At 48.4% G+C, this 14680-nt stretch overlaps 1 protein-coding gene across 1 annotated transcript; it reads right to left on the reverse strand.

The window, feature by feature from the left end:
- Positions 1 to 8159: 8159 nt before the first annotated feature.
- Positions 8160 to 14432, reverse strand: MMP9 (matrix metallopeptidase 9). Its single transcript, XM_020965749.2, has 13 exons — positions 14235 to 14432; positions 13691 to 13923; positions 13241 to 13389; positions 12979 to 13107; positions 12646 to 12819; positions 12292 to 12465; positions 12011 to 12184; positions 11684 to 11839; positions 11204 to 11489; positions 10951 to 11093; positions 10142 to 10292; positions 9942 to 10045; positions 8160 to 8475 (listed from the first exon to the last, which is right to left on the reverse strand). Exons 1-13 carry the CDS (start codon positions 14382 to 14384, stop codon positions 8357 to 8359), a joined length of 2142 nt encoding a protein of 713 aa, XP_020821408.1. The 5' UTR covers positions 14385 to 14432; the 3' UTR covers positions 8160 to 8356.
- Between the last annotated feature and the right edge of the window lie 248 nt (positions 14433 to 14680).

Consider the following 14680-nt stretch of genomic DNA (forward strand, 5'->3'; position numbering starts at 1 on the left):
CAAGCTGCTCAGCTCATCTCGTATGCAGGAGGCGTGAGCCGCTGGCGGGGTTTTGGGAAGGGGGGAGGAGAAAAGCTAGGGAATAGAGGGTGCAGGGTGGGGGGAGATTAAAGCGAGTGGGGACCCGCGCCTTGCGTGTCTCGGGGCCGGGAGGACGGTGAAGGGGGGGTGCAGATCCCCTGAGCCGATGCAGCGCGCCCCTCTCTCTGTGCGGGCGGGGCTGTGGCACGTGGACAGGTGCCATCCAGCGCCCTAAAAATAACACGGGGAACTGGGTCGTGGCCGTCGGGAGCCGGCCCCGCAGCGTCTGCTTTAGCCCAGACTGGGGTGAGGGTGTTGGGGGGCGGTGAAATAGTCCGGTAGGAACTCCAAGCCAATGGCCAGCCTTTCTGCCGGGGAAAGACTCCCCCTTCTCTCCACTGCCCCTCCCCCCATATCCTAGTGAAGAAGAGAAGGAGGGAGGGAGGCCCCAGTTGAGAGGCAGAGCAGATACCCCCAGGAGCTCAGTCCTTCTGGGGAGCAGACGTGGTGAGCTTCCTCATCCTCACGAGTACAAAACCACCTGAATCCAAGCCCCCAGAGACCAGCTCCCTAGAAAGAGCACCATTAGATACCAGCACAATCTTGCTCCCTGGGAAGTACTGGGGGTTTGGGACAAGGAGAGAACACTAAGGTTTCTGTGTTAGCTACTGCCTGGTCCGATCTGGGTATCTGAGATTGTGGAAAACTGAGGCTTTGGCCTGGACAGAAATGTGAGAGGTAAGGCTATGGTCTGCGGGAAGGGGGAGGGTGGCCGGGGAAGGTGGCCACCTGCTGGTTAGGGACAGGCTTTTCTGCCTTAGTATCCTAGTCCTCCAGTCACTAATCCATTAATCCGAGGATTTTGATCAGGAGCTGCCAGTACAACATTCTCCCTACATTCCTCCCTCCCTCCTTTTCTCCTTCCTCTTCCACCGTTTTGCTACCCAAAGCCCTTCTCTGCCTCTGACACCTAGCCTTGGGCCAACAGTCACAAGCAAGAAGGTGTAGGCGGGGGTGAAGTCCTAGACAGCAACTTGCTATAGGAAGGAAAAAAGAAAAGGAACAAAAGGGAGGCCATGAAGGGGAAGGGACCATATGAGGCTCTAGAAAGGCCTAATATCAAAAGAAGGGAGGTGTTGCAGGAAGAAATCACATTCAAAACGGCCCTAGTCACAGTGACCTGAACCTCAGTCATTCTCTCTGGCTTCGAGTATGTGTACTCTTCTCCCTTCCCCCTTATTATGGGGTTATTACTTTGCCTCAACGAAGGCAGTGAGAGAGACTCAGCTGTACCTTCCAGCTCCTCATAAATCACCAAGATTTGACAGAGAATTGAAATCTAGCTCATATACTCAGCTCTTTTCCTCTCCTTTCTCCACTCCCATTACACAAAATGTTCTCACCTTCTCCCAGAGTAGTCACCAATGTCCACATGATACAAGCACCACCCAGTTCCTGGTCAACAAAATAGACTCATGGGCTCAGGAGTGGAAACTCCAAAACTCCATAATCCTTTTCTGGAATGGCTAGGAAGACCTCTGAGGGATAGGAGAGCTAGATTGACAAGACCAAGTCTCAGGACTTGGTGTTAATGTGCTGCACCCAGAATGAAGAGACCTAGCTAAAAATCCCACTTCTTACATTTTTCAGCTTTATGCATATATGCATATGACCGTATGCAAATCACTTAGCTTCTCTGAATCTCAGTTTATTCATCTTTAAAATGTGAGGATTGCACTAAATGATCTCTAATGTCTCTTCCAGCTTTAAATCCTATTATCCTTCCTCCATCCCTAGCTACTCCAGGGAAGGACAGAGAAACAGAGTAGAACTCTGAAAATCTTAAAGTGCTTTAGAAATGTGAGCTAATATAACTACTAAACTGTGAGTTTCATGAGGGCAAAAGCTGTGTCTTATCTAAATTTTTCATTTTCCCTCAATTCTACACACATGATATAAGCTTAATAAATGATCATTGGATTAATCAGTAAATAGGCATTGTTATGGGCCGCTGAATTCTTCAGTACCATGGACAAAAGCCAAATGTCCAGATTGTTTTTCTTGGACTATCATAGACCTCACACTTGGTCAAGCATGTGGAGTCCCTAAGCAGCTGGTCTATCCTGTATGGATTGGTCATGAGGGAAAGATACTACTGACCACAGTGGCCAACTGACTTAGATTTCAGGCGACCCTTCAGAGACTGGAACTGATCCTTGAGGATGAGAATGGAGATGAGAGGAAGTGTTTTTCAGTCTTCTAACTAGATCCCCAGAAAGGATATAAGAAGAGTGATCAATCATAACTACAGAGGACTGACAGTGAATCATGCCTCTCACCCCTCAGTAGAGAGTTAGTGAACTATAGTTGTAGGAAAAGGCATATATTTTCAGACATGGCCAACATTGTATTTGTTTTTCTGGACTTTATTTATTTGTCATGAGGGAGGGTTCCATGGGGGTGGAGGAAAGCAGGAAGTGATGTAAAAAATAACATCAATAAAAAAAATTTTTAAAGAAAAAAGTTATTACAGATATGAACTTGACTGTGGACTAGATCCCCAGGTTTATTTGGTGCTTGAGTCTGCAGGTAGTTCATAGATTGGTTATGGAAGATTTTCATTACTAGCGTAAGAATTCCTAGGCATGGGGCAGCTAGGTGGTGCAGTGGATAGAGTACCGGCTCTGAAGTCAGGAGGACCTGAGTTCAAATCCAGCCTCAGACCAAACACTTGATACTTACTACCTGTGTGGCCTTGGGCAAGTCACTTAACCCCAATTGCCTAAAAAAAAAGAATTCCTAGGCATCTCCTACCCTGTAGGGACTCCCTTGACTGTTGCAGACATCTCTACCCTGAAAGGTGGGGTATGGATCACAAGAGGAAACTGCCTTTCCCTATGGTCCATGAAGAACAAGCTGGAGGTGTTTGAGCAGAGACTGTATGACAATTTGTTGAGAATAATGTAGAAAGAATTCCTGCTTCAGGTAGAAGTTGGACTACATAATTCCAGGGGTCTTTTCCATCTCTGATACTCATGATTCTAAGGTCTTCTAATTCTGGAGACAATATCCTACCTTGATCCAACCACAAGTTGTATCTTAGAAGTAGAATAGAGGCTGAGGCCAGGAACCTGGGATGGGCACTGGAAAGTCACTAAAGGGAACATTCAGGAAGAATTGTAGGAGTGACCATGACTCTGGACACACAGCTACCTCCAGAGCACCATCTTCTGGCCAGAAGAGCCACCTTTCCCTCCAGACAGAGAACCTAGCTTTATATGGCTTAGAACCCCTGTCTGTCACAACACAAAGGTAGCCTAATTATGAAAATTTAGCCTCATGATAAACACTCCTTGCTTTTCTCAGGAAGACACCAATTCAGAGCTCAGATCTGGACCTCTGAAGCCCAGTGCCCCTGAAAATTGGAAAGCATTATTTGGTTATTTCACAATTCTCTAGGCTATATCTTCAGTTTGATCCAGGGTTTCATGTGAGAGCTGGAAGACTTTAGCTTGAGTATGGGGAAAAAAACCTCCTCTGTCCCAAGAGACCCCAATACTTCTTATTTGTCTGTTCATGCCTATTCCCACTTGAGTCCAATACTTGGATACCTAGGAAAGGTTATCCACCCTGGATATTATATTCCCATCTATAGGCCAGAGGTTTGGGCAGGGACAGCTTTCTGGACTGTGGGACTCCTCAGTAAACACATATACACCCTTTGCCCCACCCCTATCATGTTCTCCTACTCAATTCACAGAATGTTAAAGATTGAAGGAAACTTAGACACACACACACACACACACACACACACACACACACACACACATAGAATGTCAGAGCTGGAAGACCTTAGAATATAGAATATCAGATTTTGATGGGACTTTAGCAATAACCTGGTCCAACTTCACCACTATGAAGGAGAAAAAAAAAACCTGTGTTCCCACCTTGATGTTATTAAAGAAATGTTTAGCTCAAGGCAAATTAATACCATCTCTGCTTTCAGGAAGGCAGAGACTATTGGTTGCTTAAACATTCCAGGTTGGGATGCAGGAAGAGCCTTCCAGGCCTTCCAACCCCAAAGCCCCAGAAGGGACTATATTCCTCTCACTTTGGATCTTACTTCACCTCTCAGCCTCCATACTTTGCCACTCTCATTCCCATCCTGGTCTCCACAACAAAGATGCCTTTAGGCCCACTGATAACCTCCTGCAACATCTTCCCCCTATGCCCTAGGTTGTAAATGATAAGTCCAGAAGAGTCCCCCACCCCCTCACTGCAGAGCAAGTCAACCACCACCACTATCTCCATGGCAACCAGTGGCTTAATTAACAGGCTGCAGCTCCATCTCCATGACAACAGGACCCCAACAGCCACAGAGTCCCTAAGATTTGGTCTTGTCCCCTCTCCCCTATTCCCATACTGAGGCCCAGGTCTGGGGTTTGAGAGGCATGAGCCTCCACCCTCAACCTCAGACTCTAGAACTCAGATGCTCTGGTTCATTGAGAAGGAGGAAAGGGGGAGGAGGGAGGGAGCCTGTTGCCATGGTAACAGCGGCCTTCTTCATAACCAGTTTGTTGCCATGGAGATTTCTAGGCAGCTCACCTTGTATGTGAGGTGTGACTGAATGGCCTGACCCATTCTTGGATCTTATGCACTGGGATGGGAGTCAGGTTTGTATGGAGTAGAGTTTTGAGGATAGGCCATCTGCTCAGGTATATTCCTGCCTTCTGGATTGATAACATTCTCCTCATGGCACAGATAGGGAAACTGAGGTGGGGGTAATTCATTGGTTCCCTTTTTTGCCATATCAGTGTCATTCTGTCCATGAAGAAACAGAAACAGAGTAGGTAGGCAAGAATAGAATTTGCTCATTAATTACCTATTCCCATCATTCTTGCCATGCTACAGGTGGAGAAGAGAAGTAGCATGGCTTAGTAATAAACTTCCTTGGAGTAAAGAAGATCTGTGTTCAACTTCTTCTTTTGACATATATTGACTGTGTGACCCTCAGCAAGTCGCTTAACCTTTCAATGCCCCTTGCAAAGCAGGTATATATCTGCATTGGTAGACACTGGGAATTCCTTATGCTAATAAAGGATAAGTCCAGTCCAAAATAAAATATATGAGGAAAACAAGCCATGAAGAACTTCATTGGTTCAAAGGAAATTGTCAATAATAGAATTGAGGATTGCGGTATAGCCTGAGGCTCATATACCATTCCCCACCAAACTCTCTTGTAGATAGTACAGGTTTCCCCTTAGAATCCAAGCTATGTTTGCGGCAGAAGTCTGCAGTCTGCAAGATTAACCCTTATCCCAGTATGAAAGTCAATGCTAAAGTTGACCATGAAACCTTCTCCAAAAGAGTAGCCACTTCCTCTTCCTTCTATGCATACTTTAACTTCACTCCTCCAAGGGACCCACTCCTCCTCCCCAAATGGAGAAGAATAGAGTAAGCTTCCTTTCACCTGTGGTAGGAGTGGAATAGAAACAACTGGAGCAAAGAGTCAGGCAGATGTTACATCCCTTTAAACAATCACCTCTACACTTCCTTTGTAAGTAGCCTATGGAAAGTTGGATGGTTGAACCTGCTTCCAGTTTGGGGGGGATTAAATGGTTGCCTGATGATTCACCTTGTAAAGTGAATCTTTACATATGAGATATGGCCACAGGCAGAGACGCAATAGGTACACACATAAACATAAGTACATATACAGAAGAATTGACTCACCATCCCTGGGAGCTAGGGTTTCCTTGCTCAATCAGATTTTGTTTATCCTCCTGGGGCCCACAGTCAGGGAATGGAGGGAGGGGTATGCATGTAGCAGTAGTGGGGGTGATGTTCTAAAACTTAATGGGGCACCAAAAATACCCCTTTCATCCCTAAGTGTGGGGTGAAAATACTACCCCACCCTCCTAACACACATAAACCTGCAGACATACCATACCATCCCCACCTCCAGGAATTCACCATCATTCGATACACAGACTACAGAAAACACAGAGAGAGATAAATTTGTACACACAGGCCACACAAGCTATTCCACACATAAAAGGACAGAATAACCACATCTCCTACATGTACAAAGATGTGCTTAGGGCAACCTTCCTAAACACACTATTGTACACACGATTTACATAGCTCCAGAGCACAAACATTTGTATTCTTATACCTCTCTCCCTGCCAAATATACACAGGCCACACACACACACACATACACAACAAATGGGCCAGCCTTTGAGCAAGACCAGTCAGAATAGGTCTGAGATTAATATATTTCCATACACCTGCAGTCCTATTCCTGCCTCCCATATATGCACACACAAAAGCATACATGAACAACAAGCTTACACAGTATTCCACATACGCACTGTGGTTTATACTAATATTTGCATAGTACTCACAGAATGAGTTAAATTTCTAGAGGGAAGGGTCACTAGGACAAGAAAGAGGAGGGAATGCTTGCTTGTAACATTGCTATAGCACAGAAAGACTGGGCTTAGCATCAGGTATATAAAGACCAGCAATTTAGTCCAATGAGGAGGAAGGAGAAAGAAGAAATGAAGATGAGGATTAAGATGTGGAGGGTGAGGAGAAAACTAGAACCAAACCAGAGGATGAAAAGGGGACTAACCCACCCCAGATAAAAGGTGGAGAAGGATTTGTCCCCAGTCATACAACCGAGCCAGTTAGTCGGACAGAACTGGGAGGCAGGGAAAGGGAGAGGAATATGGTAGGTAAGGAATATCGTGCAAGAAGAGGAACTGAATAGGAAAAGCAGTTCCTTGTTAGCAACCATATTTGGGTCTGTCCCTTCCTCCCCACACCAGTTCCTCAGCCCCCTGGAACTTCTGAGGACTGTGAAAACATTTCCCTTCCCTTTCAGTTCCTCTGATTTCCCCAGTCTTCTCCTACAAGATGCGCCTTATAACTCCGAATTTAGAAATCCCGAGCCTGAGGGGCATTCCTCCTCTCCCAATGGGACTGAGGCACAGGACGATTTCCAGAGCAAAGACCAGGAGAGAAAACAGGAAACCTGAGGCCCAATCCAGGGCCAGATTCCTTCTGGCTCTCGAGGACAGCTGAATGGCGGGAGAGGAGGGCAGAGGTTCCGCCTGGGTCCCTCAGCTGCTTTGATGGGGTCAGATCTCTCTGTGGCTCCAAAAACCTGGAGTCCTTCCTCTCGCCTGGAATACTAATTTTCTTCCTAGAGGCCCCAACGCATCCTAGGCCCAGACTCCCATCTCATCCTAAACCCGTTAATCCCCGCCCCTCCCCTACTCAAATCCTCCCCTTTTAGACTCCACCTCCTCTCGGTCAAATCCACCCTATCTATCCCCTCTTGGCCACTACTAGGTACCAATCTCCCAGAGGACCCCGCCCTTTCAAAAGGCCCTGCCTACCTCAGGTTAGCCCCGCCCCTTCTTCACAAGGCCATTCATCAGGTTAGTCCCCACCCCTTGGCTCTGGCCCCGCCCTTTCTCCCCTGGCCAGCTCAGCCCCGCCTCCTTTCCTTTAGATCCTTGGCAGCTACCTTCCCAGCCTCGGCTACCTTTGGCGTCTTCTCCCCGGCAACCATGCGGGTCGGGGTCCAAGTGGGAACCCGGGCTGGAAGGCCCATGATGTCCCATGGGGAACAGAGAGGTGACTGTGAACCTCCGGCTCATGGTGTGTGTGGGGTGGGGGTTCGGGATGGGGGGTGTCCAGGTACTGAGTGTTCAGGTTTAGGCCGAGATCTCTTAAGTAGCTGCAGCCGGGTCTCCTAGAAGGAGAGTGAGCTTCTCTCCCCACTCCTTCCCCCTCCCCACCCCCCGTCCGTCTACCGCTACTCGCCTCGCAGGGTCCTAGCGCCCTCTACGCCCTTGCTTGGCCTCTCCTCGAGGACAGTCCCCAGAACAGGAAGAGGTGCGGGTGTATTTGACAAGGAGGATAGGGGGGAAGAGGTGGGGTTGGCTCTTTAGCCCAGCTCCCCCTTCTGGTCAGGCTCCTTTTTTCAGTCAAAAAGAGTCTCCTCGCTGTCCCGTTAAGTCTTAAAACACCTCCCCACCACCACCACTACACACAGACCCCTCCCCCTCAGCCTTCTTTCTGATCTTGGGCCCCAAGAGGACAAACGAAATCCGATTGAGCAAGGCTTCGAAAATCCGAGTTTATTAGAAACATTCCTGACCGCGAGGAAGGAACGGGCCCTGCCCTGCCCTTGCCTCCCGCTGCGGGTGGGCCCGCACGTTCCTCTCCTTTCGGATCTAAACCATTTGCACATCAAAACTTCGTCCTCTCCTTCCTCAGCTCCATACCTATCACTCTGGCAGCGCCCTGGGGAGCTGAAAGGTTACTCCTCTGGACAGTGCAGGAGGTCGTAGGTCACGTAGCCCACCTGGTCTACCTTGTTCACCTGGTCATGAAGGCTCAAGCGCCAGAAGAAGTGTTCCTGGCAGAAGTACACCTTTCCTAGGGATGGGAGTGGGGAGGAGATGTGAAGATAGCACATTAGATCTGGAAAGGGATCTCAGAAATCACCTATTCTAATCTCCCCTCCTGGTGAGTGAATGTCCTAGACAGTCTAAACTTCCACCCATTGGGACGAACCCCCTCAATTCCATTCTTGACAACGATCATATAGGCTCTATTTGAATATCTCCGATGGTGAGGAGCTCACTGCTAAAAAAAAAAAAAGGCAACCAGAAAATTTTGGAAGTGCTTCCTTTTTATTGAGCTGAAATTTGCCTTCCTGTAAATTCCCCTCCCTTGACTAAGTCTAAGACTTTTTTCTTAAGATAACTCTTTTTTTTATAATATTCAACAGCCATCATTTCCCTAAATCTCTTCTCCAGGATAAACATCCCCCAGTTTCTTCCACCAATCCTTTTATGACATGAGTTCCCATCCTGGTCACTCTCCTCTGGAAAGGGTACAATTTCTCAATGTTCTTCCTAAAATGAGACTTCCAGAATTCTGATGGCATTTGACCACAGCAGAGAACAATGAGACAGTCAACTCCTTGATTCTGGACATTAGACTTTGAATCATGGAGACTGAGGTTTGGTTAGCCACCACATGATAGAAATGACTCATATGGAGCTTGTGAACAACTAAACCCCGTCTTTATTACTGACTGTTGGCTGGCCACATTCTCCCCAAATATAATTGTACTAATGATTTTTAGAATCTAAGTGCAGAACTTTATATTTATCCTCATTAAAGTTAATCTTATTAGATTAAGCCCAATAGTCCTAGTCTGTAGACTTTTTTTGTATCGTTATTCTCCTATCCAACACATTAACTTCTCTTTCCAATTTTTGTATCATCTCCAAATTTGATAAGCATTTCCCTGATCAATTGGTAAAATTAGGTTAGTCTAATAGAGCTTGTTCTCACTGAACCTTGATTGGTTCCTGTTGATCACTGCTTCTCTTTGCTCTAAATTGCTTACAAACTATTTCTTTATAATGCCTTCTAGAAAAGAAGTTCTTCACTTTCTTTATGTCACGGGCCCCCTTTGCAGTCTGGTGAAGTCTATGGATCACTTCTCAGAATAGTGTTTTTAAGTTAATAAAATAAAATACATAGGATTAGAAAGGATGATAATTCTATTGGAATAAAGTTGTATTTTTCCCATCTAAGCTCATGACCACCTGAATTCTATCTACAGACCACTTGGAGTCTGTTGGACTCAAGGTTACAAACCTCTGTTCTAGAAGGTTTTCGATAATTACAAAATGATTGATCCATACCTTGTTTTTATTTTATCACCCTCAACTATAAGTACTCCCAGGCCAATTCCACCCTCTCCCTTCCTAGTTGACAGATCCCATTTGACCTCATGAGGGTCATAGGGAAGGGGGGCAGGGAATATAGAGATAGGCACAGAGTAACAGGTCATAAAACAGGGATGACCTCAGACCTACATTCCTTACCTTGATACAGGAAAACATCATGAGGGTTCTCTGGTACTCCAGGGAACATGCTCTCCACAGGGTAAGGTTCACTTCGGTCTACCTTTTGCTTCTTCACATCCAACCTTGAAAAAAAGTATTGGATTTCTGTTCCATCCTATCCTAAGCATTCTGCCCACCCACCCCTCCAATCACCTTGTTCTGCTCAGGCCCTCTCTCACCTCCAAAATTGATTCTGGCTGAACAATAGCACCTTGCCCCCATTACGCTGAATTGCACCTGTTATCCTGTGCACTTTGGGATCCAGACCCAGTTTCTCCAGTCGACGGGGGCCCAGAACTGACTGGCCTGTGTATACCCACACCTGCTGGCCTGCAGAAAGTGAAAGAGAGACTGAGGACCCACATCCAACAAAAATTTTGGAAGGATAGGATGACATAATAGAAAAAGTGTGGGATTTGAAATCAAGAGACCTGGATTTGAATCTCTGCTCTGACATTTCTTTAGCTGTGTGATCATAAGAAAGTCATATAACCTCTCTGAGCTTCAATTTCCTTATCTGCAAAATGAAGATGGGGGGAGTCACACTTTGCCTACTTCACAAGACTATAATGAAGAAAACACTTTGTAAACCTTAAAGTGCTATGGAAATGAGTTATTTATTATTGTTGGATGTTTAAGGAATTCTGTTCCAAAGCTACTCTGTACCTTTGCACTCTCCACTTACAGGGAAAAGGAGAGGCAGTGAGGTATAGTGGAAGAAGCACTGAATTGGGGGTCAATTCTTATTCTAAACCTATTTGCTACTCCAGTGTAACCTTGGGAAAATCACATCATAATCTGTAAAATGACAGGTTTGAACTAGATGGTCTCTAGAGTTCCTTCCATCTCCATAGGTTATGAACCTGTGTTTTATCTGGGTTACAGAGTCATTATCCTGATCCATTCTCTAGATAGCATTCTATAAATCATAAGGGCACTCATATCCTTTAAGAACCTGTCTGATGTGAGGAGCTCCTTACTCCTTTACCTGAGAAGAAGAAGAGTTTCTTAGTCAGTGGATCTTCAAAAGCGGTGTCCAGTATCCGGGGCAATGCAGACCAGGTGTTGGCGATGAAGAAGGGGCCTTGAGCCCGCGGCCCCTTGGAGCCCTGCTGGATTCGCCAGTACCGACTGAGGAAGAAAGGAGGACAGCAGGGGGCGCTCAGCCACAGCTCAGGCTGTCCCCTCCCAGAACTGTCTGTATCCAAGTCCCTCTCAGTGGTCCAGAGCCCAGAGCTCACCCGTTTTTAAAGACGTGAAGCTGGCCCTGGATCTCAGTGATGGCATCGAATATCTGGACGCCACAAACATCATCAGCGGGGTCTAAGGGCCCAGTGGGGAGCACAGAGGGGCTGGCTGTGGGAGGACCAGTGGGGCCAGCCGTGGGGGGTTCCGAGGGGCGAGAGGTAGGAGGGCCAGTGGGTTTGACAATGGGGGGCAGAGTAGGGCAAGCATTGGACTGAGTAGTGGAATCCGGCTCTAAAGGAGCAGAAGTCGGGGGTTTGGGGTCCGGCTCAGTCCTAGAACCTAAAGATGGGAGCATAAGAACGGAATAAGATTTTTTTTCTCTTTATCTCCCTCTCAATCCCTATTACCGAACTTCACAGTGCCTCTCCTATCACCGCCTCTTAGTATATAGATGTTGGAATCAAGATGCTCTCTGACCATTTGGATGTTGGTTTCCTGCCCCCTCTCACCGCATAATCATACCACCGTCTCACCATACAGATATTGGATTCCCTTCACATCATCTGGATGCAACGGGGGTCCCTCGGTAAAACTGTACATTGGAAACATCAATGCTTCCCGCACAGATGAGTGGTCCAAGCCCAGTGCGTGCCCAAATTCATGTGCCGCCACAAGGAATAAGCTGTACCCTGAAGGAGGAACGGGGAATGAAGGAGTCCAGATTCTCACTCCTTGTTCCTCCCCCTCCTATCCTCACCGCATCTCTTCCCCGACTTCCACATCTCTCTCACACCCATCCTTCGTGCTACGCTGTCTCAGCTCGAGTTCTTCCCATTAGATCCTTATCCTACCCATCTTACCTCGATCCTGACAGAACCCCCATTTGCGGTCACGGTCGAAGTTATCAGTAGTTGCACACCAGAGGTGACCGTCAGTGCGGCCTTCATTGGTGCAGGTGGAGTATTCTCGATTCAGGAAAGTGAAGGGAAAGACGCAGGGTTCTCCTTGGGAGTTGCCTCCGGTTACCGCAGTATCTGTAGAAGTCGAATCCCGGCGGTGAGGGCGAGAAGGGTGAGAAGGATGGCATTCTCCTCCAGGAAGAGAAGGTGGGGAAAGGTTCGCTGGAAGGCGAAATCGGTACCTCGGTTGGGGCAGAAGCCATAAAGCTTGTCCTGATCGTAATTGGCTGTGGTGGCGCACCAGCGGTAGCCGTCAGAGCGTCCGTCAGTGGTGCAGGCTGTGTAGGAACGACCCTCGAAGGTGAAGGGGAACACACAGGGATCTCCGTTGGCGTTACCATTCAGGGTGTAGAGCACTAGAGTCAAGAGGTGGTGCTGAGATTAGGTTCACCCTCCCTTTCCTTCACTAACTAGAATTCTATCTCTGTGAGACCTGAGGAGACGAAGGTAGGGGCCACTGACTCCCCTCTCTTCTCACTCCTCCCTTGCTTTCTTTCCACCCCCACCCCCCCAATGCATCTAGGCCTGCAACTCACATTCGCTGGGGCAGAAACCGTAGAGGTTGTCAATGTCATAGTTAGCTGTAGTGCTGCACCAGGGCAGCCCATCAGAGCGGCCTTCGGCGGTACAGGAAAAGTAGGAGCGGCCCTCGAAGATAAAGGGAAAGTGGCAGGGGGCCCCGTTTGCATTCCCGAACCGCGTTTGGATCACTGTGGGAGGAGAGGGGAAGTAGACAGTTAGGTCACACTGGGTCTCCCCAAGGGAGAGCCTTGCCTGGGAGAGGAAGAGATGCAAAATTCAGTGGGGATGGATGGGGGGGAGGGATCGCGGGGGGCGGGGAGAGGAGAGGTGATGATATGAAGTCTCACCTGCGCCTTTGCCCAGGGTCCAGAACTCGTCGTCGTCAAAATGGGCATCTCCCTGGATTCCTGGACCGGGGGGGAAAGCGTGAGCCAAGAGCCCATCTTTCCCGTCAAAAGGGTATCCATCACCATGTTCTGGCAAAGGAAAAGAGAAGAGCAAGGGGCTGGGTCAATCTAAGGCTGCAAGAAGGGAGCTACTAGGGCCTTTTCCTCGCACGCTACGCTCCACCACAGCACTTCCAATCCTCTTGGTTCGCTGTCTCCTCACCTTTGGTCCCAAACTGAATAAGGATGTCTGCGTCCCCACTGCTGAGACGGGTGAAGGTGAGTGGGGTCACGCTACTCCACAGAGCGAAGGCTCGGGCGAAAGCATCATCCGTCACCTCAGGAGGCAGGTCTGGGGAATAATTCTGCACTCTGCAGGGAGGTGAGAGAATCAAAGAGAATGCACACACATACCTGAAAGAAACCTTAGAAATCATCTTGTCCGCTAGGACTCCTATTTTCCTATTTTCAAATGAGGAAACTGAATTCTAAAGAGGGGAGTGTCTAAAGTCACATAACGAGTTAGTGCCAAAGCTGGGACTGGAACCTAGGTCTCCTAATTTCCCGGTCTTGTGCTCTTTCCATCACACCAGATTGCCTCTCTGGCCCCCAGGAGTTCCTGCAATAGGAATGCTTCCTCACTCCCCATCCCCTGATTTTTCTTCCTGCTAACCGATAGGTGATGTTCTGGTGTTTCCACTTGAGCTCGCCCTCGAAGGTTAGGAATTGGCCCACGTCGGGTACTCCGCAGCGCGGGGCGCGCATTGCTGCGATGGTGGCGCTGTCCAGCTCTCCTGTCACTGGTAGGGCCAGCTGACGCTGGAGTTTCCTCAGCGCATGCTTCATAGAAGAGCCGTCCCTGTGCAGCAACCCTGCCGGGATGTAGCCGTAACGATTCAGGTATTCCTGGTGGGAAGTGATTAATAGTTGAGCACCCTAGTCCTCTCCCATCCTCACTGGCCCCTTCAGCCAGACAGTCGGTCCCAACTCCTGACCTTTCTAGTCCCTGTCACCAACCCTGGGCACATCCTCCCGAATGCCAGTTACCCCTCATACATCCCAACCTCTATCTTCTGGCGCATATCACACTCCCTGTTTAGGCCCTAGTTCACTCCCTCGTAATCCTGGGCACCCCCTAACCTATCTCCTGCCCATTCTCTTCATCTCCTTTTCTTCTCTCCTATCTTTCAAGCCCCTTAGTCGGTCCAGTTGCCTACCTCAGCGAATTGCTGGTTAGTGAGATTGTTCATTTTCTCGCCAGGGAAGCGGATCAGTACAGGCCCGTTAGAGGAACGCCCTCGGGGTGCCGCTGAGCAGCAGCCCAGCACGAAGAGTATCAGCTCGAGGAAAGGCCAAAGCAGAGGCATGGTGAGCTCTGTGGCAGACTGGGGCCCAAAGATACAGAAGGGGCTTTATAGAACAGTGGATGACTCAGGGGGCAGGCAGAAAGGAAGGAGGGGCAGGAACCCCGCCCCTCTTACCGTCCTCTTCAGGTCTGCCAATAGTGTGACTCAGGAGATTCAGAAGTCTGTGTCTGTCTGGGGGGCTTCTCCTCGATGAGGCTCACATCCTCCCTTTGCCTGGCTCCAGCCCCCACAACCCTCCTCTCCTTACCACTCTCTTTTAACAACTGAGCTTGATTTGTCGAGTCAGGACCCCAGAT

Source organism: Phascolarctos cinereus, unplaced genomic scaffold (genome assembly GCF_003287225.1).
Source record: "Phascolarctos cinereus isolate Bilbo 61053 unplaced genomic scaffold, phaCin_HiC Scaffold_2;HRSCAF=192, whole genome shotgun sequence".
Taxonomy (NCBI): Eukaryota; Metazoa; Chordata; class Mammalia; order Diprotodontia; family Phascolarctidae; genus Phascolarctos; species Phascolarctos cinereus.

Excerpts from the sequence above, each read along its gene's own strand:
- MMP9 (XM_020965749.2), bottom strand. The coding sequence starts at position 14,384 with ATGCCTCTGCTTTGGCCTTTCCTCGAGCTGATACTCTTCGTGCTGGGC. Across the intron at positions 13,390-13,690 it reads CACCAGAACATCACCTATCG|AGTGCAGAATTATTCCCCAG; the intron begins GTTAGCAGGAAG and ends ACCTCCCTGCAG. Across the intron at positions 11,490-11,683 it reads GGGAATCCAATATCTGTATG|GTTCTAGGACTGAGCCGGAC; the intron begins GTGAGACGGTGG and ends TCCCATCTTTAG.